Source organism: Bubalus kerabau, chromosome 1, assembly GCF_029407905.1.
Source record: "Bubalus kerabau isolate K-KA32 ecotype Philippines breed swamp buffalo chromosome 1, PCC_UOA_SB_1v2, whole genome shotgun sequence".
NCBI lineage: Eukaryota > Metazoa > Chordata > Mammalia > Artiodactyla > Bovidae > Bubalus > Bubalus kerabau.
The window spans coordinates 212417738-212441227 of NC_073624.1; the positions used below are offsets into that span (position 1 = coordinate 212417738).

Here is a 23490-nt window from a genome sequence, read left to right on the forward strand (position 1 = left end):
CAAAATGGCTCTGTACATGTGCCTGGACACTGGGCTTGGCACAGAGTGTGTGCTGGAGTGGGTGTGTGGATGCAGATATGAACCTAGCTACAGCTAGCTGGACTCCCAGCTGTGAAAGCTTGTGTGGTGGCTGGGGAGTGTCTCCTGTGCAGGTGTGCCCTTCATAAGAGCCTGGACACTGCTCCTGGAGCCCCTGAGTGCCCCTGTAGTTCTGGCGCCTAAAGGCGGTACCTGTGAGTGGCTGGATCTGAAGTGGGCATGAGGTCAGGGCTCAGGAATGTCTGGGGCAGCTGGGGAAGCCCGGAAGGGGTGGCCCAGACTTCAGGCCTCCAACCAGGCAGAGGCCCACCAGCTAGCCGGCCCTGCAGTGGGCCCTCACCCTCCGATCCTGGCATCCAGAGCGATGAGTGGTGGGCAGAGGATCCTCAAGGGCCTTCTGGGATGGGTTAGTGGATGGACCCGGGCCTGGAGAACTGGGTTTGCCGTGAGGGGCTGTGGCCTGCGTGCCCTGTGCCCTGGAGATCCACCCCTCCCACCTGAGGTCAGTGGGGGCCAATGGTGGGGAAGGGGTAGGGGATGAGGGGGTGAGACTCCAGAAGGGGAGGGGAGGAAGACTGGGGGAGGGGAAAAGGCTCAGATTAGGGGGGCTCCAAGAGAAGAGATGGTTATGGGGGAGAGGGTACAGGGGGTGCTATACACATTGCCAACACCCCAGGTCTGGGGGCCAAGCCAGGGAGGGAGGAGGTGGCATGGTGGCCTCAGCAGTTAGCGTTAGGGTTAACCTGTTCTGCTGAGTGTCCCCAGAATGTAGAATCAGGGGTGGGTGTGGGAGATGGATGGAGGGAAGGCAACCCACTATACCATGCACTGTTCCCTGGGGTCTTCATGGGGAGTTGCCAAAGGGTGGAGGGCAGCCACACAGAGGAGCGATGGGAGGACTGGAAGGCAGGCGCCTGTGTCCAGGGTACCCATTGCATCAGTGGAGCTGGGTGGCTTCTGAGCATATGTCAAAGTCTGTGTCCCCACATGTCCGTCATGTTCAGGTATCTGCACTCCTGGGTGCATCTGGGTGTGGCCGAGTGGGGGTGAGCATCTCTGCAATCGCTGTGTCCCTGCCGGGATCGTGTCTGGGGCATCGGTGTCTTGCCTGGGGCATTGCCGCCAGGCAGGGCACCTCAGCAAACATGCACACGCAGAGCTCAGGAAAGCGGAAGCTGGGGGTGGGGCCTGGGACCCCACCTTCGAGCCCACTGTGCAGAGGGGCAGGCTGAGGCTGAGGCTGGGGAGGGTCAGGGGCGGGTCTGAGTCACCGCCTCCGGAGGCCTTTTCCTGTGGGGGGAAGCGCCCGCCAATGAGGGCTGTGTCTGTCACGTGAGCCTGACAGCTGAGGAGGGGGTGGCCAGCGGCAATGTGGTCCCGAGGCCACCAACACCAGGAGCTGTGGTACTGAGACCCCTGGCCTACCTCCCCCAGCCAGGCCCCCTTGGGCTTCTTGGGCCCGGCTCCGCCATGTTCTCCAGGAAGAAGAGAGAGCTCATGAAAACCCCGTCTATCTCGAAAAAGAACCGGGCGGGAAGCCCCTGCCCACAGCCCTCGGGGGTGAGTGAGCCTCTAAGGGGAGCACGGAGCGGGCGGGGACCTTAGAGCGACAGCTGGGCAGCACCAGGACAGGAGGACACCCTGTGATCAGGCCCAGCAGGGCAGGGCTGGGCAGTGACATGCTGGGCCAGTGGCGGGGGGTACGAGCCAGCTACAGCCCCCACCAGGCTGGACTGCAGGGGCTTCGCAGGATGGGCTGGGATCCTCGCATTCAGCTTACGGTAGGAGCCCTTGGGATGGCCATGCACCCTCCCACCCTGTCCAGTGCCGGCTGTGGGGTCCAGGGAGTGGTGGGGTGGGTACCAGGGTATGGGTGCATTGGGCCTGGACTCCTTCAGGTGGGGGCTCAGGGAATTTGGGGTCTCCAGGCACCGTTAGATGTGAGAGCTATAGCTAGGCTGTTAGGCAGAAGGTTTATAAGGAGCAGACTGTGGAAGGAGACCCACGGGGGCAGGCCTGGTGCAAGCCTGGGGGCATCTACAGGGCCTGCGGTGTCTGTGGGCTCAGGAGTCTGCTGGACCCTCAGAGGACAGAAACTGAAGAGGTGTCTACCAATGAGTAGGCATCTGCAGTGGCCTCTACTGAGACAGCTCAGGAGACCCCAGCCCTACCCCTCTCTCTTCCCCCTTACCCCCCTCCCTTCCTTACCTCCGGAAGTGGGGCGCCCCTCCCCCACCCCGGCTGTGGTTTGGGCAGAGACGTTGTTTGTGAAAGCTCCAGGAGAGGACGTTGGGTAACAGGTGTGGGAGGGGCCCAACACCAAATCTCAGCCCTCTGACCTGTGGCCTCTGACCCCTATGGAGTCAGGCTGAAGACCCTCCAGAGCCCCACTTCACTTCCAGGGAAACTGAGGCAGGGCCCAATGGGAGCACCTGCTTTACCAGCTCCCCCTACCCTCCCAGGAACTGCCTAGGAGAGACGGGGCTGATGCAGTGTCCCTGGGGCCCAGCCTAGAACCCCCAAGTGTGGCCTCGAATGCTAAGGCCACGGGCACTCTCAAGAGGCCAACCAGCCTGAGCCGCCATGCCAGCGCTGCTGGCTTCCCTCTGTCGGGGGCCAGCACTTGGACGCTGGGCCGCAGCCATCGCAGCCCACTGTCTGCGGCCAGCCCGGCCGAGGCACCCATCCAGGGACCCTGCCCAGACACCGTGGAGGACATCTCCCACCTGCTGGCTGACGTGGCCCGCTTTGCCGAGGGCCTTGAGAAACTGAAGGAGTGTGTTCTGCGTGATGGTGAGAACTGGCAGGGACACCAGGGCCTGGGTGGAGGAAAGCAGGGTCAGACCTTAAAACCTAGGGGGTCAGCACAGAGTTGGGGAAGGACTTGGGGAGGCTCAGATGGAAATGGTTCGGAGGGCTTTGTGGAAAAAGACATTGCAGCTAGGGTTCTGACAGATGAACAGGAGTTCAGTGGCAACTAGGAAGGAAAGGCATTGAGGTAGAGGCAATGTCATGTGCATAGAAATACAAAGTAGGGATGCATTTGGGGGGATAAGGTTCAGGTGTATGAAATGTGTAAGGTTGAAGACATTGAGAATGGCAAGCAGAGGGACCCTGGATGTTATCCTGAGGGTGTTGGGGAGCCATAGAAGGTGTAAGAGCAGAGGTGGAACAAGGTCAGATCTGCATGTTGGACTGAAGTGAATGAGAGGCACGCTGAGGTCTGGACAGAGAGAGACTCAGGAGAGATGAAGGGCAGGACTGGCACGTAAGCTGCAGGAGTGAGCGGGCTGTGGATGGCAGTTCCGTTTTCTCCACGCGTCCGCTGACAGCTCAGCTTCCTGCCGAGTTATTTTCATCTGCTTCCTGTTTGTCCCTAACAGCCAAGGAGGGCACTGTGATCTCTCCTGCAGGAAACCGCAGTGCCAGGGCCATGCTAAACACCCTGGCCTGCTCCTTTCATGTGCCCATTTTACGGATGAGGAAACTGAGGCCCAGGGTGGCCCCCTGACTCTGGCTCACCTGAGCCAGAGCCCAGGTTCAACCTTCACCTGGAGAGGGACCTCAGCTTTAAAGGCTGTAATGGGGAGCTCCCTTGCTGGCCAAGCCTCTGCTGCGGGGGTGGTGTCAGCCTGTGGGGTTATCTGGTCCTGGGGTGGAGCTGGACTTGTTTCCTGGGGAAACTCTCTAATCTCGGTTCCTTTCCGATCCTAGCGCTTCCTTGGAGGCCAGGCCTGGGCGGAGCTGAGCCTGTGGGCATTGTGCAGGAGGATGGCCAGGGCAGGGGCCCCCTTCTTTGCACCTTGGGGCAGCCCTGGGCAGAGGGAAGGGCCTGGAGTAGAGAGAATTTGGGTTTGAATGCTGGTGCTGCCCCTGCCGGCCTGGGAGACTCTTGTATTTCATCTGTGAAATGGGGCAACGACACGCCCTGCACGGATGCTGGCTGTGACCAGAGGTCCTCAGCCTACAATGATAGTTGTGGGATAGCCAGACGGCTTTCAGCTTGGGAGGCAGTAAGCGCAGGGATCCACGTGGGCGGGGTCTCCCTGCACCTCCCCACGCCAGGTACCTGGGCCTGTTTCTCTGTCTGCCCTTGGCAGCACCATCCCGAATGGAGTCACATCTCCTCGTCTACTCAGGTCTGAGTCCTGATCCTTGAGTTTGGGGAGCCGAGAACCCCAGCCAGGGCTCGCGGGACTCCGGGGGGCGGAGCTTTCCTCGGCGGGGGCGGGGTCTTCGGACCGGCCAGAGCTGGTTTGGCTGATGAAAACACGGTACCAAAGACCCTAGGCCGTCGTGCGCATTCACGATCCCTGCGCTCTGACGGTATACCATGTGTATCTGCTGGACGGTGCACCCCGCGCTGGACCAGAGGCCTGTGCGCTGCCAGGCAGGGCCCCGAGGTGAGGGGATGGGCGGGGTGTGGGGATGCAGGCTCTGGTCAGGAGCACGTGGTGCTCTGGGCATTTGCCGGCCCACTGGGGACACAGGGCTGCCGGGCGCTTACCTTGGCCGGTGCAGAGCTGGGCATGTCTGGGCTTCGCCAGAGTCCCACCTGCCCAGGTTGGGGTGCTGCGGGGACCCAGGTGGCGGAGGCCCAGGAGACACGAGGGGCGGGGTGCCTGGGAGGAATGTCTGGGGAAGGGGCGTGGCCAGCCTCCCTGGATTCCTGAAGCTCCTTCCGGCCTCCCGAAGTTCCCCGCTGATTCAGGCGCAAATCCTGAATCCGAGGAATGTTGGGGCCAAGGACTCCATAGGGGTCTCCCTGTCGGTGGTATTCAGTGGGAGTCTGGTATTCAGTGGAAGTCTTCGGTGCTGAAAAGGGATCAGACACCTATTTCCAGAGTCCTTTTTTTTGAGTATCACCTACCAGGCTGAGTCAGAAGCGCACAGGTGGGGGAGGTACAGGTAGGACCCTCATGGGTGTCAGCAGGTCTGCTCATTCCTTCAGCATCTACAAGCTTCTTTAGTTTTGTTTCCACTACATGGTGCATGTTCTGCCTGCACACTCTGCTTTTTTTCCAGTTAAGAATATCTGAGGGCACTTAAAGCCTCCCTCAAAGATGTAGGTCAGACCTTGACCTTTCTTTGCTCTGACACCTTCCATAGCTTCCCACTGCCCTCGTGATAAAGCCAGGCAGTGTCCTTCTATCTTCAGAGCTAGAAAAGCTGTGTGATCCTTGCGAAATGACTTCTCCCCTGTGTGCCTCAGTTTCCTCACCTTCTAAATGGAGGTGATAACAGGGCCTGCCTCATAGGGTGCTGTCTGGAGAGAGATAATGGGGTGTTTAAGCCTCAGTTCCCAGGCCAGCAGGGCCAGGAGAGAACTGAACAGAGCTTTGCAACTTGGACGACAGTGGAAGGTTATTTTCTGGAGGGACAGGAAAGGGTGTTCTAAGCAGGACTGTCTAGACTGACATCTGGCCTTTGTCGACCTGGCCAGCAGTCCAGAGAGGGACAGTCCACCCCACCCCACCCCCTGAGGTCACACACTGAGCCTAAGGCAGTTGCCTTCTCCCTCCTCTGCCTCAGTCTCCCCACCTGGGGAGAGAAGTGTTAGGGTTGGGTGGTTAGGTAGACAGGCTTTCCCTCCCTCCCTGCTCATACCCACTCTACCTGGCAGAACTCCTTGAGGCCCGCCGGCCACTGGCCCATGAGTGCCTGGGTGAGGCCCTCCGTGTGATGCGCCAGGTCATCTCCAAGTACCCACTGCTGAACACTGTGGAGACACTCACGGCTGCTGGCACCCTCATTGCCAAAGTCAAAGGTCAGCCGGCTGGGACGAGGCACAGAGAGCTTTCTGTCTGGGAGGGCTTTCTGAAGGAGGGGATGTTTGAAGTGGGTTTTGAAGGATGCATAGGAATGTGATGGACACAACAGCTCCAATGTTCCCCCCTCAATTAGTTGCACGGTTGGTCACCTCCCAAACAGACTGGGCCAACCTCTCTCATCCTTGTCTGTCCCCAGCCTTCCATTATGAGTGCAACAATGAGTCAGACAAGCAGGAGTTTGAGAAGGCCTTGGAGACCATTGCCGTCTCCTTTAGCAGCACGTGAGTGTGGGGTAGGCGTGGGGACGAGTGGGGGTGGGAAAGGGTGGGGACCCATGTGGACCCATGTGCCCCTTGACACTTGCCCCTCCACCCTGCAGTGTATCCGAGTTCCTCATGGGTGAAGTGGACAGCAGCATCCTCCTGTCAGTGCCCCCTGGGGACCCAGGCCAGGTGAGCAAGGGTGGCCTGCATATTGCTTGGGGTCAGGCTGGCAGGGCAGGTGAGTGCCCCTGTTCCCTCTGTGGACCACGGCCACTCGCTCTGTCCAGGGGGGTGGCGACTGTCTCCTGCAGGGTGGGCCTCAAACAGGGCCCAGCCCATGCTGGACTCACCTATCTCCTTCTGATATAGTCCATGGAGAACCTGTATGGACAGGCGAGTGAGAGTGCCCCCCCCAGCGGTGAGGAGTGTGATGCGGGTGAGTCCCTGAGCCCAGCAAGTGGCAGAGGACTGGGGTGGTGGATGGGAGGAGGGGTGGGCTGGGGCAGGGGAGGGCTGGGCAGGGGTGGAGCCTGGGCTGAGGTGTGTCTACTCTGCAGGCTGCCTGTCCCCAGAGGACGTGGACACCCTGCTGCAGCGCTGTGAGGGGGGCGTGGACGCTGCCCTGCAGTACGCCAAGAACATGGCCAAATACATGAAGGACCTCATCGGCTACCTGGAGAAGCGGAGCGCGCTGGGTGAGAGCTAGGGTCTGCAGGGTGGGGTCTGGCTGGAGGGCCCCTCCGCCCCCCTGCCCTCACACCCCTTCCCCTGCAGAGATGGACTTTGCCAAAGGCCTGCAGAAGATCGTCCAGAACTGCAGACAGAGTGTCATGCAGGAGGTGGGGAACTTGGGGGGAGTGTCTGGGTGGGTGGGGCACTGGGCAGGGTTCCTCAGGCCTGGATGTGAGTCTCAATACCTCCAGGATGGACCAGAAAAAAGGGGTTTCCAGTCTGTACAAAGGTGGTTGAGGGAGCAGGGGGGCTCCTGGCCCACCCCCACGTGACCCTGACGCCGGCCCCACCCCACAGCCGCACATGCCCCTCCTGTCCATCTACTCACTGGCGCTGGAACAGGACCTGGAGTTCGGCCATGGCCTGGTGCAGGCAGTGGGCACACTGCTGACCCAGACCTTCATGCAGGTAGGCTGTACCTGGGAGGGTGGGCGGGATGGAAGGTGCCGGGGTCCCCACTCACACTTGTCTCTCCCAAGCCCCTGAATCTGCGACGGCTCGAGCATGAGAAGCGAAGGAAGGAGATCAAGGAGTCCTGGCACCGCGCCCAGAGGAAGCTGGTACCACGGGTGGGGCACGGGGGCTGGGAGGGGCCAGGGCGGCCAGCTCACGCATGCACAGTCCTCTGGTATGCATCCAGATGAAGATTTCCCGAGTTTTGCCGACATCGTGCAGAGTGCCCTGTGCCCATGTGAGGGGGGTCCTGCCTCCAAGCTGCTTCAGGCTCCTGACCTCCAAGCTGTAGCAGGAAAGGCCCTGGCCCTGGCCCTGGGGCCCCCCTCAGTGTCAGAGTTCACTGTCACGGGGGAACAGGGTCACCTGTGGCTGCCAGGAGCAGGTCTGGGGTAGACCAAACAGGCTCACCAGGTCTGGTGGATGCTCCAGCTTCTTCCTCCAGGTTACTCTTCTCACCTCTTTTTGGGCAGTTCCAAGGCACTAGTATCTTTTGTGTTGCTTTTTAGGTGTGTTAACAGGGTCCGTGGTGAAACCAGCTCCAGTTAGTGGAGTCCTGCAGCTCCATCTAGCATGTCTGGCAAATGCTCCTCTCCCCAACTTTTGCACACCTGATGACAGCTTGCCAAGTACCCCATTCTGCTTCTGATCTTTTAAACACACCTCCATATTCAGGGACTTGCCCTGTCTCAGTCCACGTGAAACCCCTCCTGCCTTTTTCTTAGCTAGGCATTCTCAGCTACAGAGCCACATGGCGTATTTCGGTACGTCCCTATTGATGGAGTTTAGTTGTGGTTGAGTTGTTGCTGTTTCAAACATCACTGCTGTGATGAGCTTGTGCCCCTGTTACTCAGACCTGTGACCTAGCATTCATCTCAGATCAGTGCCCCAAGGATAATGGCTGGGTCACGGGGGTGAGTGTGGGAGGCTGAGCTCCAGAGCCACAGCCACGCTCTTCCTCTTCTGTGGGCTCTCAGTTCGTATCCTTTGTTCACCTTGGACTGGACAATAGCCTGTTTCTTATTGACTTCCCAGAGCGTTCTACCTATTAGAGAACCCAGCTTTGGATGATACCTGTTACAGACTCCTTCACCCCCAGTTTATTGTTTTGATTTTTGATTTAACCCGTTGGCCTTTTCCCAGTTGAAACCCGTGATCGTTAGTAGTAGTCTTTCCTTTTATGGTTTCTCAGTTCTGTGTCACATGGAAAGGCCTTCCCTGTGCTATGTTTCTACTAGTACTCATATGAATTCTTATGTTTGAGCTTCTGATGGTGTAGGCTGTAAGGTGTGGCCCCCAGAAGGCTCACTGGGTTTTAACTGAGTGCTCTTTGAGGGTGCCTCACTTCCTGTCTGGGCGACCTCACTGGTCTCGTCTGTAAGAAGGGAAGTGAAAGAGACAAAAGCGCAAGTCACTGTGGTGGGCGTGGGTGTAGGTGTCAAGAGGATGATGTTGTCGGTGTCTCCTTCAGAGCTTAGCTGTGCCTTACCTTCCCCAGCTGTAAAATGGGCAGGCCAGATGCTGGCTCCTCCCAGGGTCCCACTATGGGTGTCACCTCCTGCTCTTTCACCATCAGTCCCGTTTGTTTCACTGGCCACAGGATCTGTGCACAAGAGATGTGGGTGGCAGAGGTCTCTAATGTGTATTTGACTGACTGGGGTCATCTGCTCACTGCCACAACCACAGCAAGAGGCAGAGTCCAATCTCCGCAAGGCCAAGCAGGGCTACATGCAGCGCTGCGAGGACCATGACAAGGCCCGCTTCCTGGTGGCCAAGGCGGAGGAGGAGCAAGCCAACATTGGGCCCGGTGCAGGGGGTGCAGCCTCCAAGACCCTGGACAAGCGTCGTCGCCTGGAGGAGGAGGCCAAGAACAAGGTGAGGGCCAGTGATGGAGGGCAAGGCCCATGGTGACAGATCCTCATGCCCTGTACAGAATTGCCCACCTCTGGTCCCTTGTCCAGGCTCTGCCTCCTGGCAGGAATGCCTTCCCATCCTTTTGTACCTAGTTGATTTCTTTGTGGGGCCTGAAGATGCCCTGAGGGCTGAACCATGGGCTAATGCTTCCCTGGGCAACCGCCCACCTCCCGCCCCCACCCCAGGCGGAGGAAGCAATGGCCACCTACCGTACATGCGTGGCCGATGCTAAGACACAGAAGCAGGAGCTGGAGGATACCAAGGTGACGGCACTGCGGCAGATCCAGGAGGTCATCCGGCAGAGCGACCAGACCATCAAGTCGGTGCGCACTGGGGCTCCCCTGGAGAGGTGGGAGGAGCACCTACCTGTCAGGTGCCAGGACCACTAGCGCTTACCTCCCGCCCATCCACAGGCCACCATCTCATATTACCAGATGATGCACACGCAGACGGCCCCACTGCCTGTGCACTTCCACATGCTGTATGAGAGCAGCAAGCTGTACGACCCAGGCCAGCAGTACGCTTCCCATGTGCGCCAGCTGCAGCGCGGCGAGGAGCCTGATGTGCACTACGACTTCGAGCCCCATGTGTCCACTAGTGCCTGGTACACTACCTTCTGCGCTTGCCCAGGGAGCCAGACTTCCTGCCTGAGATGAGGGCAGGGGCAGGGAGCCCTTGTGACCCCCATCATGGCCCCTCCTTTTGGCTGTTGTTCCCACCAGGTCCCCAGTCCTGCGTGCTCGGAAAAGCAGCTTCAATGTCAGCGATGCTGTGGGGACAGAGGCTGCCAGTAGCCCCCCGGAGGACGGCGGGCCCAGCGAGGGAGAGATTGCCAAGGAGCGCAGGGGTGAGTGCCAAGAGGGGGCGGACGCAGCCCCCTTGCAGCCCCCCTCAGACCTTCACTGGGGTACTTCTTTCACAGGTGGGCGGGGCCATCAGGTGCACAAGTCGTGGCCCATCTCCATCTCAGATTCGGAGGCCAGTCTGGGCCCCAGCCCTGGCTCAGGTGAAGGGGCCTGCTGGGTCAGCGGGAGGTAGAACACTGCGACCCATCCCAGGCTTCAGTGGGCTCATTGTGCAGCTGGCAGCAGGGGTGGGGGTGCAGGGGGAGCCTCTGACACCCTGTTTCCTGCTCAGAGGACTTTAAGAAGTTCGAGCGTATGTCTTCCTGTGGCACCATGTCGTCCAACGAGGAGCTGGCCGACCAGGAGGGCAGTGCAGGGGCATCAGCCTTTGATCAGGGTGAGGGAGCCTCTGAACGGGGCAGTGGGGGAAGGAAGGGTTTGGAGACTCTCTGTGGGTCTGGCCCTGACCTCCCTCGGTGACACTGACCACCTTCCCCCTCCCCCACCAGCTGACCTCAATGGCATGACTCCAGAGCTGCCTGTGGCCGTGCCCAGCGGGCCCTTCCGCCACGTGGGGCTGTCCAAGGCGGCCCGGACCCACCGGCTTCGGAAGCTCCGCACACCGGCCAAGTGCCGGGAATGCAACAGCTATGTGTACTTCCAGGGCGCCGAGTGTGAGGAGGTGAGTGGTCCCAGGCGGGTCCAGGGGAGCCAGGCACCTGGATGTGCGACCCATGTCGGGAGAGAGCACCTGCGGTCTGGAGGTGGGGCCAGAGCAGTGGGAGGAGCCCAGGCTGAAGGGTGAAAACCATTTCAGAAGCTGCACTGTGGTGGGGAGTCAGGGTTGGGGTGGGGGTGTGTGTTTGTGTGTGCGTGCACTGAGATGAGGCAGGAGATGGAGCCAGGGGTGTCTGAGCTGGACCAGAGTCAGGTAGGGCTGCTCACACTGCCCACCCCCAGTGCTGCCTGGCCTGCCACAAGAAGTGCCTGGAGACCCTGGCCATCCAGTGTGGCCACAAGAAGCTGCAGGGCCGTCTGCAGCTCTTTGGCCAGGACTTCAGCCGTGCTGCCTGCAGCACCCCCGATGGTGTGCCCTTCATCATCAAGAAGTGCATCTTTGAGATCGAGCAGCGGGCGCTGCGCACCAAGGTGACCACCGCCGGCACAGCAGCGGGGACTCCAGCCAAGGGACTGCACAGGGAGGGAGAGGCATGGGCCCTTGCTGACTGCAGGCTTTCACAGGGCATCTACCGGGTCAATGGGGTGAAGACACGTGTAGAGAAGCTGTGCCAGGCCTTCGAGAATGGCAAGGAGCTGGTGGAATTGTCGCAAGCCTCACCCCACGACATCAGCAATGTCCTCAAACTCTATCTGCGCCAGGTAAGATAGATGGTGACAAGGCAGAGCAATTCCTAGGCTGGACAGGGAGCCTGCTGGGGGCATGACCAGCGCTAGGAAGGGGCGTGGTTGCTAAGCTGGGGCGTGGTCAGTATTGAGTGGATGGGACCTATACCTAGAGGCGGGGCCGCTGTCAGGGGCGGGGCCAGTGCAGGACTGGCAGTCTGTGGGCCAGGCCTACTGACCCTCCACACCTGACCTTGCCACCCTGCAGCTGCCTGAGCCGCTCATTTCCTTCCGCTTCTACCATGAGCTTGTGGGGATGGCCAAAGACAGTCTGAAGGCCGAGGCCGAGGCCAAGGCAGCATCTCGGGGTCGGCCGGATGCCACAGAGAGGGAGGCTGCGGCCATGGTCATGGCGAGCCGGTTGCGGGAACTCCTACGGGACCTGCCTCGGGAGAACTGGGCCACACTGCGGTACCTGATGCGGCACCTGCGCAGGTGAGGGCCGAGTCAGCCGAGGTCAAGGGTGGCAGGGTCCTGGTTGCTGCTCACACCTGCCCCTGCACCCTACAACCCCCCAGGATCGTGGAGGTGGAACAGGACAACAAGATGACACCAGGGAACCTGGGCATTGTGTTTGGGCCCACGCTGCTGCGGCCCCGGCCCACTGAGGCCACCGTGTCCCTTTCCTCGCTGGTGGACTACCCCCACCAGGCCTGCATCGTGGAGACCCTCATCACCCACTTCAGCCTGGTCTTCGAGGAGGAGCCCGAAGAGACCCCAGGGGGCCAGGTGAGGGCTTCCCACTGTGGACAAGGGATGCAGGGCTGAGCATGGTGGGGGCTAGGAACCTTGCTTGCCTATGGGGGGATTATAGAGGGGGTTCTGCTGGGAGATGTTTGGCTTGGACAGGGCTGTCCGGGGCATTCAAGGCACATTTTAAGCAAAGAACTGGGTGAACTGTGGGTTCAGATCTGTGGGTGGAACCTGCGCTCAACCAGCCATCCTGGCCCCTCTGGTTTCCCACTTCTGCCCCCTCTGTAGCCTGTCTTTGTGTCCTGGCTCCCACAAGCTCAGCTGGGTCCAGCCTGCTGCTCTCCTTGGTAGAGGGTCTTATTTCCAGGCAGCATTGGCTCCCATGCTCAGTCCCCACTGCACATCTTTAACCCCTCATCAGCCGCCTTTAGGGGAGGCAGGCTGTGGAGGGGACATGCCTGGTTGTAGCTTCAGGACAGTGGCTCCAGTGCTGGTGTCCACAGGGGCTCAGCCCCCTTTGTATGAGCTCAGCCTGTCCAGACATTGGATGGGGGGGCTGAGGGCCCTCATATGCTCAGTTGCAGCGGGTGTTAATGGTTTTTAGGGTTTTTACTTGGTTAACTTTCTTACAAGAGAGTAAATGGAACGTGGCATGGCCAGAACCGTGGCGCTTCCCTGACCTCTCTTCTGCTTCTGCAGGATGGGGTATCCAGCCAGAGACCTGAGGTGGTGGTCCAGGCACCGTACCTGGGGGGCAGCGGGGGTGCAGCCTTTCCCTTGACAGAGGAGGCTGAGGACGGGGTCCTTGGTGAGTGGGGTGGCCCTGGAGGTGCTGGGTAGATGGTGGGTGATGTAGTGGGTCCATGTCAAGGGCTGCAGACTGAACTGTTTCCCCGGACACAAGTGTCACCTGTCTTTAATCCGTTACAAACCCTTGCAAAGAGATACCCTTTCAAGGTGTTTTGCCAGGTCCAAGAAACAGGCACGCAGAAGTGGAAACAACCCCATGTGTCTGAGACCCTGCACCTGATTTGAGAGGGTTCTGAGCAGGGAGACAGGCCTGCTGGGGGGGTGGGGGAGCCTCTTGGTGTCACCAGAGGCAGATGCCCAGTGGTTCCACCCCCAGCTCACAGGCCGTCCATCTGTCCCTCTGAATCTCTGTCCCTCTCCCTTGGACTTTTCAGAACCCCATGTCGCCTCCAACGACTCCGATTCAGAGCTGGAGGAGGCCTCAGACCTGCAGTCCCCGGCGGGTGGGGCTGCACTGCACCGGCTCAGTTTTCTGGAGAGGCAGGGCTGCGAGGCAGGCACAGAGGGCAGTCAGGGCAGCCGCAGCGGCAGCGAAGAGCAGCTGGGCGCCACAGCCGGGGAGTACGGGCCTGGGGCCTGGGAGGGCCCTGGGGAGGAGCCAGCCCAGAGGCTCTCCGAGTACAACACCAACCAGTGCAACAACACCAGCCAGTGCAACGCCACCACCCAGTGCAACGCCACCAACCGGTGCAACAACGTGGCTGCAGCTTGGCTGCCAGCTGTGAGGCTGCGTGGTGGGCGGCTGGTAGGGGGCAACAGCTGCAAGAGGCAGCCAGAGTTTGTGTAGCTGGGGTAGCGGGCAGGTCCCGCCCCTGTGGACACGTCACTGAGAGGCCTCTCCTTCCGGCCACAGTGGCCAGGGCATTACTGATCCGCCTTCCCAGAAGCTTCTGCCTGCGCTACTCTGCACACCCGCTCTCAGACTTGATGTGATGGAGGACCCTGCCCACCCTGAGCCAGGCCAAGGAGGTCACAGGGCACCTGGGAGGAGGGCTGGACGCCTTGTGGAGAGTGGGCCAGCTGGCCTCAAGACAAACTGGTTCTTACAGAAGAGCGGGTTTGGGTACTGGTGTTAGGATACAGGAAGTTCCCACAGTGGAGTTTTCCAATGTGTACTTTCCTTTTGCATACAATAAAGTCTTCAACCTGAGCCTGCCTCCTCTGGCAGCAGCGGCCTGAGCAACGTTCCCAGCTCCTCAGCAATGTTCCCAGCTCCTCACTGGGCCTGGGGCAGTGGGGGGAGCTGTGAATAGAAATTCCACCACATGGCAGGGCAACCCCATAGGGCATGTGAGCCCAGGTGGCCATGGGGACATAGACACAAGGCATCACTTCCCTGCACTCCTGGCTCAGGAAACCCACGTGGACTAAAGAGCCTCAGGGAGACAGTAGCCACTGTCCAAGACAGCATAGCCAGGAAGAGGCGAGGCTCTGCCTCCATTCCTACAGGTTTATCCTGGAGGGCCGGGGATGGCTAAGCAGAGACCCAACTACTCACGAGATGAATGACATGGATTCACACCCCATCACGGTAGAACCTGCTAGGTCTCCCTTTCTGACAGGACAGCCCCCCAAAACGGCTGTCCTCCCCAAGCTTAGGTAAGACCAGCTGTGGTGGTCAGAGCTCTGCCCCTGCCTAAGCTTCCTAAGAGCCCAGAAGGTGGCCTGCAGTTTGGCAAACAGATAAAAGCCCAGGCCATACCCTGTGGTTGCATGTGACTTGTGGCCACTTCTGCCCCACGGGGTAGCAGAGTTGAATAACTGCAGCAAGGCAACCTGGCCAGCACAGCCAAGACACTCACCCTCTGGCCGTTATAGAACAAGTGTGCTGACCCCTAAGTTTTTAACACAGAATGAGTGAAAAGATCTATGAACACGTCAGGTGCTCCGCAGGGCAGAGGGGACCTCCACTTCTCCATGGAGGAGGTAAGAAGCATCCGGCTCCAGGCACCCAAGTGCCTGTGAGGAGCCCGGCCTGGCCTGCACACGGTTCCAGACACGACCCCACCAAAGGACTTTAACAGGCTGTGCCACCTTCAGGCATGGCCTGACCCAGGCTCACAATCGGGAAGGTACCCACTTCCTGAAGCTCTGAGGCTGGCGTCTGGACCAATCTCAGGGACTTGCAGCAGCAGAACCGATCCCCAAGCAACAAGCAGGGGTTGGGGGGGGGACCCCAAAGGAGAGCTGGGACCGCTGGTGGAACATCCACACCTCGCATCTGAGGCCCCACACCTGTGGACAGGCCTGCACCCAGCACCCCCCACTAGGCCCCCAACCAGAAGAAAAGGAGTTTTCAGGGAATCAATGCACTGATTCTGGAGTTCATTAGCAAGAGTAAAAATCTAAGAACATCCAAGACTGTAAACTATACGTTTACTGTTTCTGCCATTTTAACCTGCAGAGTTCACAAGCACAGCACATTGACACAGTTGTTCAACCATTCCCACCATCATCTCCAGAACTTTCTCATCTTCCCAAACTGAAACTCTGGTCCCCAGGAAACACCAACTCCCTCTCTCCTCCAGTCCCTGGCCCCCCAGCACCATCTACTTCTGTCTCTGTGGATCTGACTGCTTAGAGATCCCAGGTAAATGGAATCAGACAGAATTTGTCCATCTACATCTGGTTTATTCTGGCTGAGACAGTTTTGGAAAACAATGTATGTCTGTTTTGGAGAAAGGGGAGACCTGTTTGCCTGTTAAGATGTACTGTAAAATTACGATTTTAAAAATCTAAGTTTTGGGAAGGGATGTTCAAGAGGGAGGGGGCATATGTATACCTATGGCTGATTCATGTTGATGTGTGGCAGAAACCAACAGAATTGTAAAGCAATCATGCTCCAATTAAAAATAAATGAAATTTTTAAAAAAAAACTAAATTTATCAATGAAAAGAGGATCTCAACACAGACTCACATGGGTCTATGCGTTCACTACAAGAGAGTGGAAACTCAGGGCAGCACTATTCCTCAATAAACAGCGTCAAGAGCACCATCTGTCTGTGGGGAAGTGACCACCCCAGGTCACATGATGCCCAGGAGTAAACCCAGAATTTGAGACCCACAAATAAAGACTACAGGGGGATGGACGTCCCTGGGGTCCAGTGGTTGAGAATCCACCTGCCAGCGCAGCAGGAGGTGGTTTGATCCCTGGTTGGGGAACTAAAATCTCACACATGCCGCAACTACGACCCAAGGCAGTCAAAAACGAAAAACACTACATGGGGACACCTAAGAGATATAAAACGTGGGGAAACTGTTTTGTAATTTGTGCCTAGGATATATAAAGAACCCCTAAAACTCAGTAATGGAAGACAACCCAGTTAAACAAGAGGTAAAGGACCTGTGCACAGACACATATCTGAGGTAACCCACAGGCAGCGAGCAAGCCCCATGCTCACCACCAAGCACCTGGCAAGGGAACCGGAACCACAGCGCCACCACTGGCCACCCTGTACCCCCTCCCATCCCCCAGGCCATAGAACCAGTGCTGGCAAGGAGGTGGAGACAGTGGGACCTCTCTATGGGGCTCAGGGATGAGAAATGGGGCAGCCACAGGGAAGACAGTCTGACAGCTTCTCCAAAGGGTGACCAGAGCTTCTGCAAGACCAATTCTACTCCAACATACACACCACACCCAGAAAAATAAATACAACCACAGCAATGTGTACCTGGATGCTCACAGCACTACTACTCATAATGGAAACAACCTGGGTCCATCAACTGAAGAAGAAACACAGTGTCCCTCAGCCAGGAAAAGGAGAAGCCCTGACACAGATACCACGTGGACAGATCCTGAGAACACAATGCTCAGGAGAGAAGCAGACACAGAAGGACACACAGGGTGTGATTCCACTGGTGGGAAACGTCCAGAACAGGCCGATCGACAGAGCTAGTGGTAGTCGGGCTGGGGTGACTGCTAACAGGATGGGGCTTTTTTTTAGAGTGATGGAGTGTTCCGCAGTTGACTGTGGTGCACAATTGTGCATGTACTAAAAACCACAGAACCACGAACTTTAAACGGGTGAACCGTATGGTATGTAGATCGCACGTCAACGAAGCTATTAATTAGAAATACAAACAGTGGCACTTAGCCTGGGGAGGGAGGCCTCTGAAGTTAGTATAGAGGAAAACTAAGTAGTCTGACCCCCAACTTCTATGGAAGAAGAGCACCAAGAAGCAAAGCTAGAGGGCGTGCTGGAGCCCCACCCCTGCCTCCTCCAGGGGAAGTGGGCAGTGACCCTGTGGAGTGGCCTAGAGCCTGAGCAAGTCTGCTCACAGCAAACCCAGCATTGTTTTGCCTTGGTCTTCAGATGAGTGAACTTATTACTCAAAATAGCTTTAATTCTTTAAGACACCCAGCATTCCAAAGCAACCAAATTCCAGTTTCCTTCTCACTGCTACTGTCCTCAGAGCCCCTGGACAGGCAGCATCAGGGCCACCATGGGGGACACAGCAAGGGGAGGCCAGAGGATGCCGGGCCACCCTGAGGTGTCCTGGCCCCTCCAGAGGCACCGTCAGCTGGGATCTAGGGCCATGGCTTGGCATCCAGGAGAGGCTGCAGGGACTCTCAGCCCAGGAACGGCAGATCCAAGGCCCGAGGCGAAGTGCCTTAGGATCCAGGGGGAGCAGAGGCAAGTTTCCTAAGGCAACCAGCTCCCACACTCCTGGCCAGGAGCGGCGGGGGTGGGGTAGGGTGAGGGGGTGGTCACGACCATCTCTCTGTCCCCCAGGGGACATGCTGGCAGAGAAACGCGCAGTTAGTCGTGTGATCTGTGACTGTTCATCACAGAAGCTGGGCACAACCAGGCCGGAACTGGGGCTGCCTCCAGAGAGGGAAGTGGTGTGGTGCGCTCACAGGAGTGGGATGAACACCATTGCCTGGCCCCTCGACGCCAGCTGTCTGTCCACAAGCAGCTACTGTACCAGCCGGTAGGTGATGTACCTGCCTGCAGTCTCGCTCGGCCGGATGATCTTCACCACCTAGGGGCAGGAAGCAGAGCTGGAGCAGTGCAGGAGTAGCAGCCTGGGTTCCCTCTGCCCTGCCCAGAAGCCCTGGCTCTAGTTCCACCCTGGGAGGGCTTCTTACCTGTCCGCGCTTTATCCCAAAGTAGCGCGCCACAGGGTCTCCTGCCTGGATCCTGGGCAGCTGGTTCTCTCGGAGTTTACTGGGTAGCAGGTCAGGGAAAAGGCCTTGCTGGACTGACTGGGGGTCTGGGGTCAGGGTGAAAGGCAGGGTGGGGAGAGGAGCTAGGCCCAGTCAGGGGCCAGAAAGGATACTACCGGGCCAGCAGCTCCGTTACCTCTTCCTTGGTCATGACCACATGCTCCGGGACCAGCTGTGAGAAGAGAACCCGGGCTCCATGAGACGACAGACCCTGGGAGCCCCCAGGGGATAGGTACAGCTCGGGATCTAGGCGTCTGCGCCAGTCCTAACTCCACACTGGGAGGGAGGGAGTGGTGTCTGGAGCCTACAACCCTGCCCTGCAGATGGGCCACAGGGCACAATCCTGGGAGCCACGGCTCCGGGAGAGATAGAAACTGCACCCCGCCCCCCAACTCCTGACTGAAGGCTGGATCGCCCTACCTTCTTTCCACACTGGGGGGCCCCCGGACGTCTGCTGTTCCTAAAAAGGTGAGGGGCTGGGGGGTGGGTTTCCAATCTCATCCCACCCGAGCTCCCGCACCCCTACCTCATGCTCTGTGATGTTGATGAGCAGCTCCTGCTGCAGAAACTGCTCCAAGATGTACTTGGGTGCCATGTCAACCAGGGACTGGAAGAGACGTCAACCCTCAAGTGCAGCAGGGGCGGCTGCCCGCCCCTGTGTGGCCCCCAGGCCCGCCCCAACCCAGCTCCTCCTCGTGGGCAGCTGGCACCCTGGAAGTGGAGCAGGGTTTACCCTTGTGGCTCAGAGAGACATCTCGCATCATAAACTGGGAAACACCACCCAACTCTGCCCAGGCTCTGAGAACAGTAATAAGGCCTTGGTCTCACATCAAGAAAGGTGAGCACCTGTCAGGATGCTCCCAGGGTTGCTGGGAGCTAGTGTGGCAGCCGGTCCCTGGGCCTGGGGACAGAGGTGCTGGCCAGGCTCCATCCCACCCCAGTGGGGCGGGCTTACCTGCTTGGCAGAGGGCGTCATGCCCTGCTGCACCACAATGAGGGCACGCGTGATGTTCTCCTCCTGCATGCGCTGACAGTACACCTTGATGGTCTTGATGCCCACCTTGGGCTCCTCTGCAGGCAGAGCACAGGCTGGTCTGTGCTGCGGGGCCCCTTCCCGTCGGGCACCCAGGTTCTAGCCTGGCTCTGCCAAGGCACTGCGGTGCCACTTCCACTCTCGGGCCTCAGCCTCCCCATGTGCAAAGCAAGAACTGGGTGCTGGTTCCCAGAATGGAGGGGCTGGCTGCCTCCAGGTCACATGGGAGATGCCAGTGCCCTGGGCGCCCTGGACCTCAGGGACCTCTTCTAGAAGTGGGGTCTGGGAGTCTGGGCTTGCCCAGGACTCAGTGGCTCTGAGGTTTGGGAAGCCCTGGATTAAGTGGTTTAGTCTGGGAGTTCATAAGACAAGGGCTGGGGTTCTCAGAGTGTAAGCTGAGGTGAGATGACCCGGAGAGCATGGTCCTGCCAGACAAAGACCACCCATCTCCATGCTGCAGCAGTGGGGGTCCTCATGATCTTGGCAGTACGCAGGGCCTGCCACAGAACAGCCGGACCCTAGGAGCCCAGCAGGTCAGCACCTAAGGCAGTCCCACAGTCTGTGTGCGGTACATCCACCCCCTCAAGCTGCTCGCACTTCCCATTCCACTAACCTACTCTGCCCCCAAAGTCCCTCTGTTGGGGTCCTGGCCCTAGAATCTCAGAATGAAACTGTATTTGGAAATGTGATCTTTAGGCCCAGAGAGAATGGATGGGTGATCAAGAAGAGGGAAGCTGGAGAAGGGGTCCCCACAGCAAGGAGGGCAGGGGACAGAAGGATAAGGGTGGGTGCATGACTCTGGGGTGCACAGCAGGTGGCTGCTGTGAGCTGGCCCTGAGCAGCCCTCACCTGGGAAGAAGACAAACATCTGGTCGGTGGGGTCGTCGTTGTGGGCCACCAGCACCGTGAGGTCCGTGCGCCTCGGCCGCCCTTCACTGGGCTTGTCCCCAAACTGGGCCTTGAACTCCTCCAGAGTCTGGTCCAGCTCGTCCTGGGTCACCAGGTAGCCACGGTCGTGGCACAGCTGCAGAGAGAAAGGGCAGGTGATCGCACAGTGGAGATGGGATAGCAGCCAGAGCTCCGGTGGGTGAGGCCACCGCAGAGGAGACTGGGGAAAGGCCTGGGATGCAAGCGGGGATGTTGAGTCCAGAGCCAGGCCCCAGGACGTAGGTCTGACAGGTACAGCAGGCCGGGAGGGTGTCGGCTGGGAAACCAGGCGAAAGCGTGAGGCCCAGGAGTTCAAGGTCCTGCTCAGAAACTGGGGCTCTGTGAGCACACAGACTAGGTGAGGACTTGGACAGAGAAAGGAAGGTTGGAGCTGCCACCCAGCCCTGCCCACATCCCCCACCGCCCCCGCCGAGTCTCCACTCAGAGACCCGGGTCTCCTCTCCCGCGGCCCCGACACCATCAGGTAGAAGTGCAGCTGGTCCAGCCCTGTCTTGGGTAGCTCTGCCAAGTGTTGGAGAGGCTGGGTCACAGCCCAGCCTTAGCTCCAGCACGATTCCCAGGAGGCTGGGTGCTCTTGATCAAGGCCCCAAGTCTTTGTGGCATCACACTGGACCCCTCTCACAAGGTGGCTTAAAGCATGTGGTATACAGAAAAAGCTGGTACGACTGCTGTGATACTGAGACTGAGTTGGTGGGCAAGGCATCTAAGTAACCACCAGACAGCGGTCAGACCAGCCCCGGGGTTCCCTCCACTGTCAAGAACCTGGGATTCTGCGTTATGCACTTAAGGTGGTGCTGATAAGACAGGCTGGGAGCTGGGACCCTTAGCAGCAGCGCCTGCACTTGGACAATCTCCTCCAGCAACAGAATACCCAGAAACTATGCGGGACTAAAAATAACTGTGCAATTGCCCAGCTGGAGCAAATGATAGACAACAAAAAGTAAAAAACTCCATTGCCACTTCTGAGGTGCCAGGAGCAAAAGCTGGGTGCCAGGCGTAGGCAGACCACCCAAGTCATCACTCTGGCATGACCCCTGGACCCGCGCCCACCCTCACCCCATTCAAGATGAGCTAAGAAGGGCGCCTGTTGTTTTCGCTCCCTCCTGCTGCAGCATAAGCTCCAACAAAGCCTTGCCTGAACTTCTAGTCTGGCCTGTTATCAATTCTTACTGATTAAAAACTTCAAGGATCAGGGGCTGTAACACCACAACCTTCCAGGAACACAAATACACGGCGGCCCAGCGTGTCCCGCCTTCCCTCCCTCCAGCTCGAGCGAGATCCTGACCCCTTCTCGGGGGGGCTCTGGGGCTCGACTCCTCCGCTCCAGCCGCGCGGCCGCGGGTGGAGAGGATCGTCCCCATCAGCGGGCCCTGCACCCGCCGTTCACGCCTCAGCCGCCGCGTGCCCAGTTCGTCTGGCGCAGCCAGGCCCGCCCTCACCGCGTTCTCCAAGGAGGGCGGCCCCCGCGCGGCTCACCTGCATGATGGTCTTGCGGATCTTCCACAGCCGGTATGTCTCCTCTTCGTCGTCCATGATTGCCGCTGCTCTCACACACTGCGCCTGCGACCGGCACGACCCGCGCCCACTGTGCCTACTCCGAGTCCTGATCAGGCCCCCAACACGTAGTCTACCCGGGCAGGGCTGTCGCAGGAGAACGCCTGAATACAGCGACCTTCGGGAGCGGCACTGCCAAGGGCAGTCCCAGCCTTACTAAAGCGGCGGTTGGTTGCGCGAGCTGCTTTTCAAACAGCACCGCCCACCCGCCCCTCGGAAGTTCTCGCGATGCTTTGACCGCAAGGCCTCTCGGGAGTGGTGGTTTTTGCTCAACTTCAGTCTGGACAGTGTTTAGAATCTGGAGAGACTGAGGAGGTGTGAGAGGAGCCTCGGTATTCCGTTTTATAATGGAAAGAATAAAGTGTCCCCCATTTTAGAGGATCTAAAGAGATGCTCGTACTTGGGAGGAGCTTGGTATAGTTCCTGGTGCTTACGAAATGCACCCATCTCTCTTCTCCCCCTTTCCTGTCCCCTGAGGCCCAGCCCAGCCCCTGTTTGGATACCCCAAGAGTGCACAACCTCTGCATCGGCCCTTCCCCTCCGAGTTCGTTCAGGAGGTTTGCTCACGCCTGCTAAGACCAGCTTACTTGTGTCAGTAACTTCTCATTCAGTAATATATTAATTCAATGATTCAATATTTAATGAGCCAAAGGGACGGGGAACAAAACAGACCAAGCATCCTTACATGCCAGGGAGAGACAGGACAGAAACAGTGGACATAAGTAAATGATACAGCGTGTTAGAAGGAGACAGTGCTGTGGAAAAAAAAATAGAGCAGTCTCAAATGTGGTCAGGGAAGGTTCCAACAAAAGTCCAAAGGGTGAGAGGGTAGAAGCCCTGGGGATGTCGAGGAAAGTGTATCAGGTGGAGGGTACAGCGTGTGCAAAGGCCCTGAGGCCTAGTGTGTTGGCAGCAAGGAGGCCTGTGGGTCAGAAGGTCAGGTGGGGCAGATCTTGGGAGCCCTTGCTGGTTGGGTTTGAGAAGTTTGTGTTTGCGGCCATTTTCAGTATCTCCACAGGGCAGAAACAGGGAGACCAAGGAGTGGGCTAGGGAGGACCATCCTGGCCAGAGATAGATGAGGCTTCAAGTGAAGGGTGAGCTGTGGGTAGGTCCAGGGTGTCTGGAAGGCAGCGCTCACAGGATCTGTAGGTGGACAGGATGTGGAAAGACACAGAGACAAGCAGAGGAGGAAGAACAGACCTCGGTGGGGAGGCGTAGGAGGCAGATCAGGAGCAGATCTTGGACATAGTGAGCTTGGGACTCCTGGGGGACACTACAGGGAGACATCTAGGGGACAGTAGGGTACAAGCCTGAAACTCAGGATGAGCTTGGAGTGGAGGCTGATGTGGGTGTTGTGGGCGCACAGTGCAGACTGGAGTTGAGAGTCTGATGAGGTCACGGAGCACGTCGGAAGTCAGGCCTGAGCCCTGAAGCTGGGAGGAGGGGGGAGGAAACGGCAGAAGGCAAAGAGATGTGGCTACCTGGGCTCCAGTGCTGGCTGGGTGACCTGGGCACATTACTTAACCTCTCTGCGCCTCAATGTCCCCCTCCCCCTTTGTGGAACAGGGGCAAGAACAGCACCCACTGCATATGTACTTGGCTGAAGACTGCAGGGTGCTGGCACTACCTAAGTGTTCCTGAAACAGAATAGAGGGTGGGTAGAAACCAGGTATCCTGGAGCCAGGTGAAGGAGGTATCTGGAGGAGGGGGGATGGAGCAGCTGTCAAAGCAGGTCTGCAGACTGAGAAGGGGACTGGCCCAGGGGCCAGTCTTTGTGACCACAGAGGGCAGGTCCAGGGAGGGGGACTTTCTTTATGGGAGGAAAGAAATTGGAGATGTGGATGAAGGGGAAGAAAGAGAGGCG

General features: G+C 58.5%; 2 protein-coding genes across 5 annotated transcripts; one reads left to right on the top strand and one right to left on the bottom strand.

Annotated features, from left to right (window-relative positions):
* Positions 1–1387: 1387 nt before the first annotated feature.
* ARHGAP45 (Rho GTPase activating protein 45) lies at positions 1388–14074 on the top strand. Of its 3 annotated transcripts, none has more exons than XM_055552979.1 (23): positions 1388–1599; positions 2502–2832; positions 5663–5806; positions 6007–6091; positions 6190–6262; positions 6443–6509; positions 6631–6768; positions 6848–6912; positions 7103–7213; positions 7285–7365; positions 8945–9133; positions 9358–9495; positions 9586–9776; positions 9895–10019; positions 10095–10178; positions 10310–10414; positions 10527–10699; positions 10978–11166; positions 11260–11397; positions 11630–11856; positions 11940–12150; positions 12814–12922; positions 13299–14074. In XM_055552979.1, the coding sequence occupies exons 1-23, from the start codon at positions 1510–1512 to the stop codon at positions 13709–13711; spliced, it is 3477 nt and encodes a 1158-aa protein (XP_055408954.1). In that variant the 5' UTR covers positions 1388–1509; the 3' UTR covers positions 13712–14074. The 3 variants fall into 3 exon arrangements, with proteins under 3 accessions (XP_055408954.1, XP_055408968.1, XP_055408961.1); XM_055552993.1 differs by having other exon boundaries at positions 1478–1820; XM_055552986.1 differs by lacking the exons at positions 1388–1599; positions 2502–2832 and adding an exon at positions 4274–4442.
* A 3173-nt stretch (positions 14075–17247) lies between these two features.
* Positions 17248–21795, bottom strand: POLR2E (RNA polymerase II, I and III subunit E). Of its 2 annotated transcripts, XM_055553007.1 has the most exons (7): positions 21549–21794; positions 19974–20148; positions 19047–19162; positions 18618–18698; positions 18205–18263; positions 18014–18092; positions 17248–17907 (listed from the first exon to the last, which is right to left on the bottom strand). In XM_055553007.1, exons 1-7 carry the CDS (start codon positions 21603–21605, stop codon positions 17842–17844), a joined length of 633 nt encoding a protein of 210 aa, XP_055408982.1. In that variant the 5' UTR covers positions 21606–21794; the 3' UTR covers positions 17248–17841. The 2 variants fall into 2 exon arrangements, with proteins under 2 accessions (XP_055408982.1, XP_055408990.1); XM_055553015.1 differs by lacking the exon at positions 18618–18698 and having other exon boundaries at positions 21549–21795.
* Positions 21796–23490: the final 1695 nt, after the last annotated feature.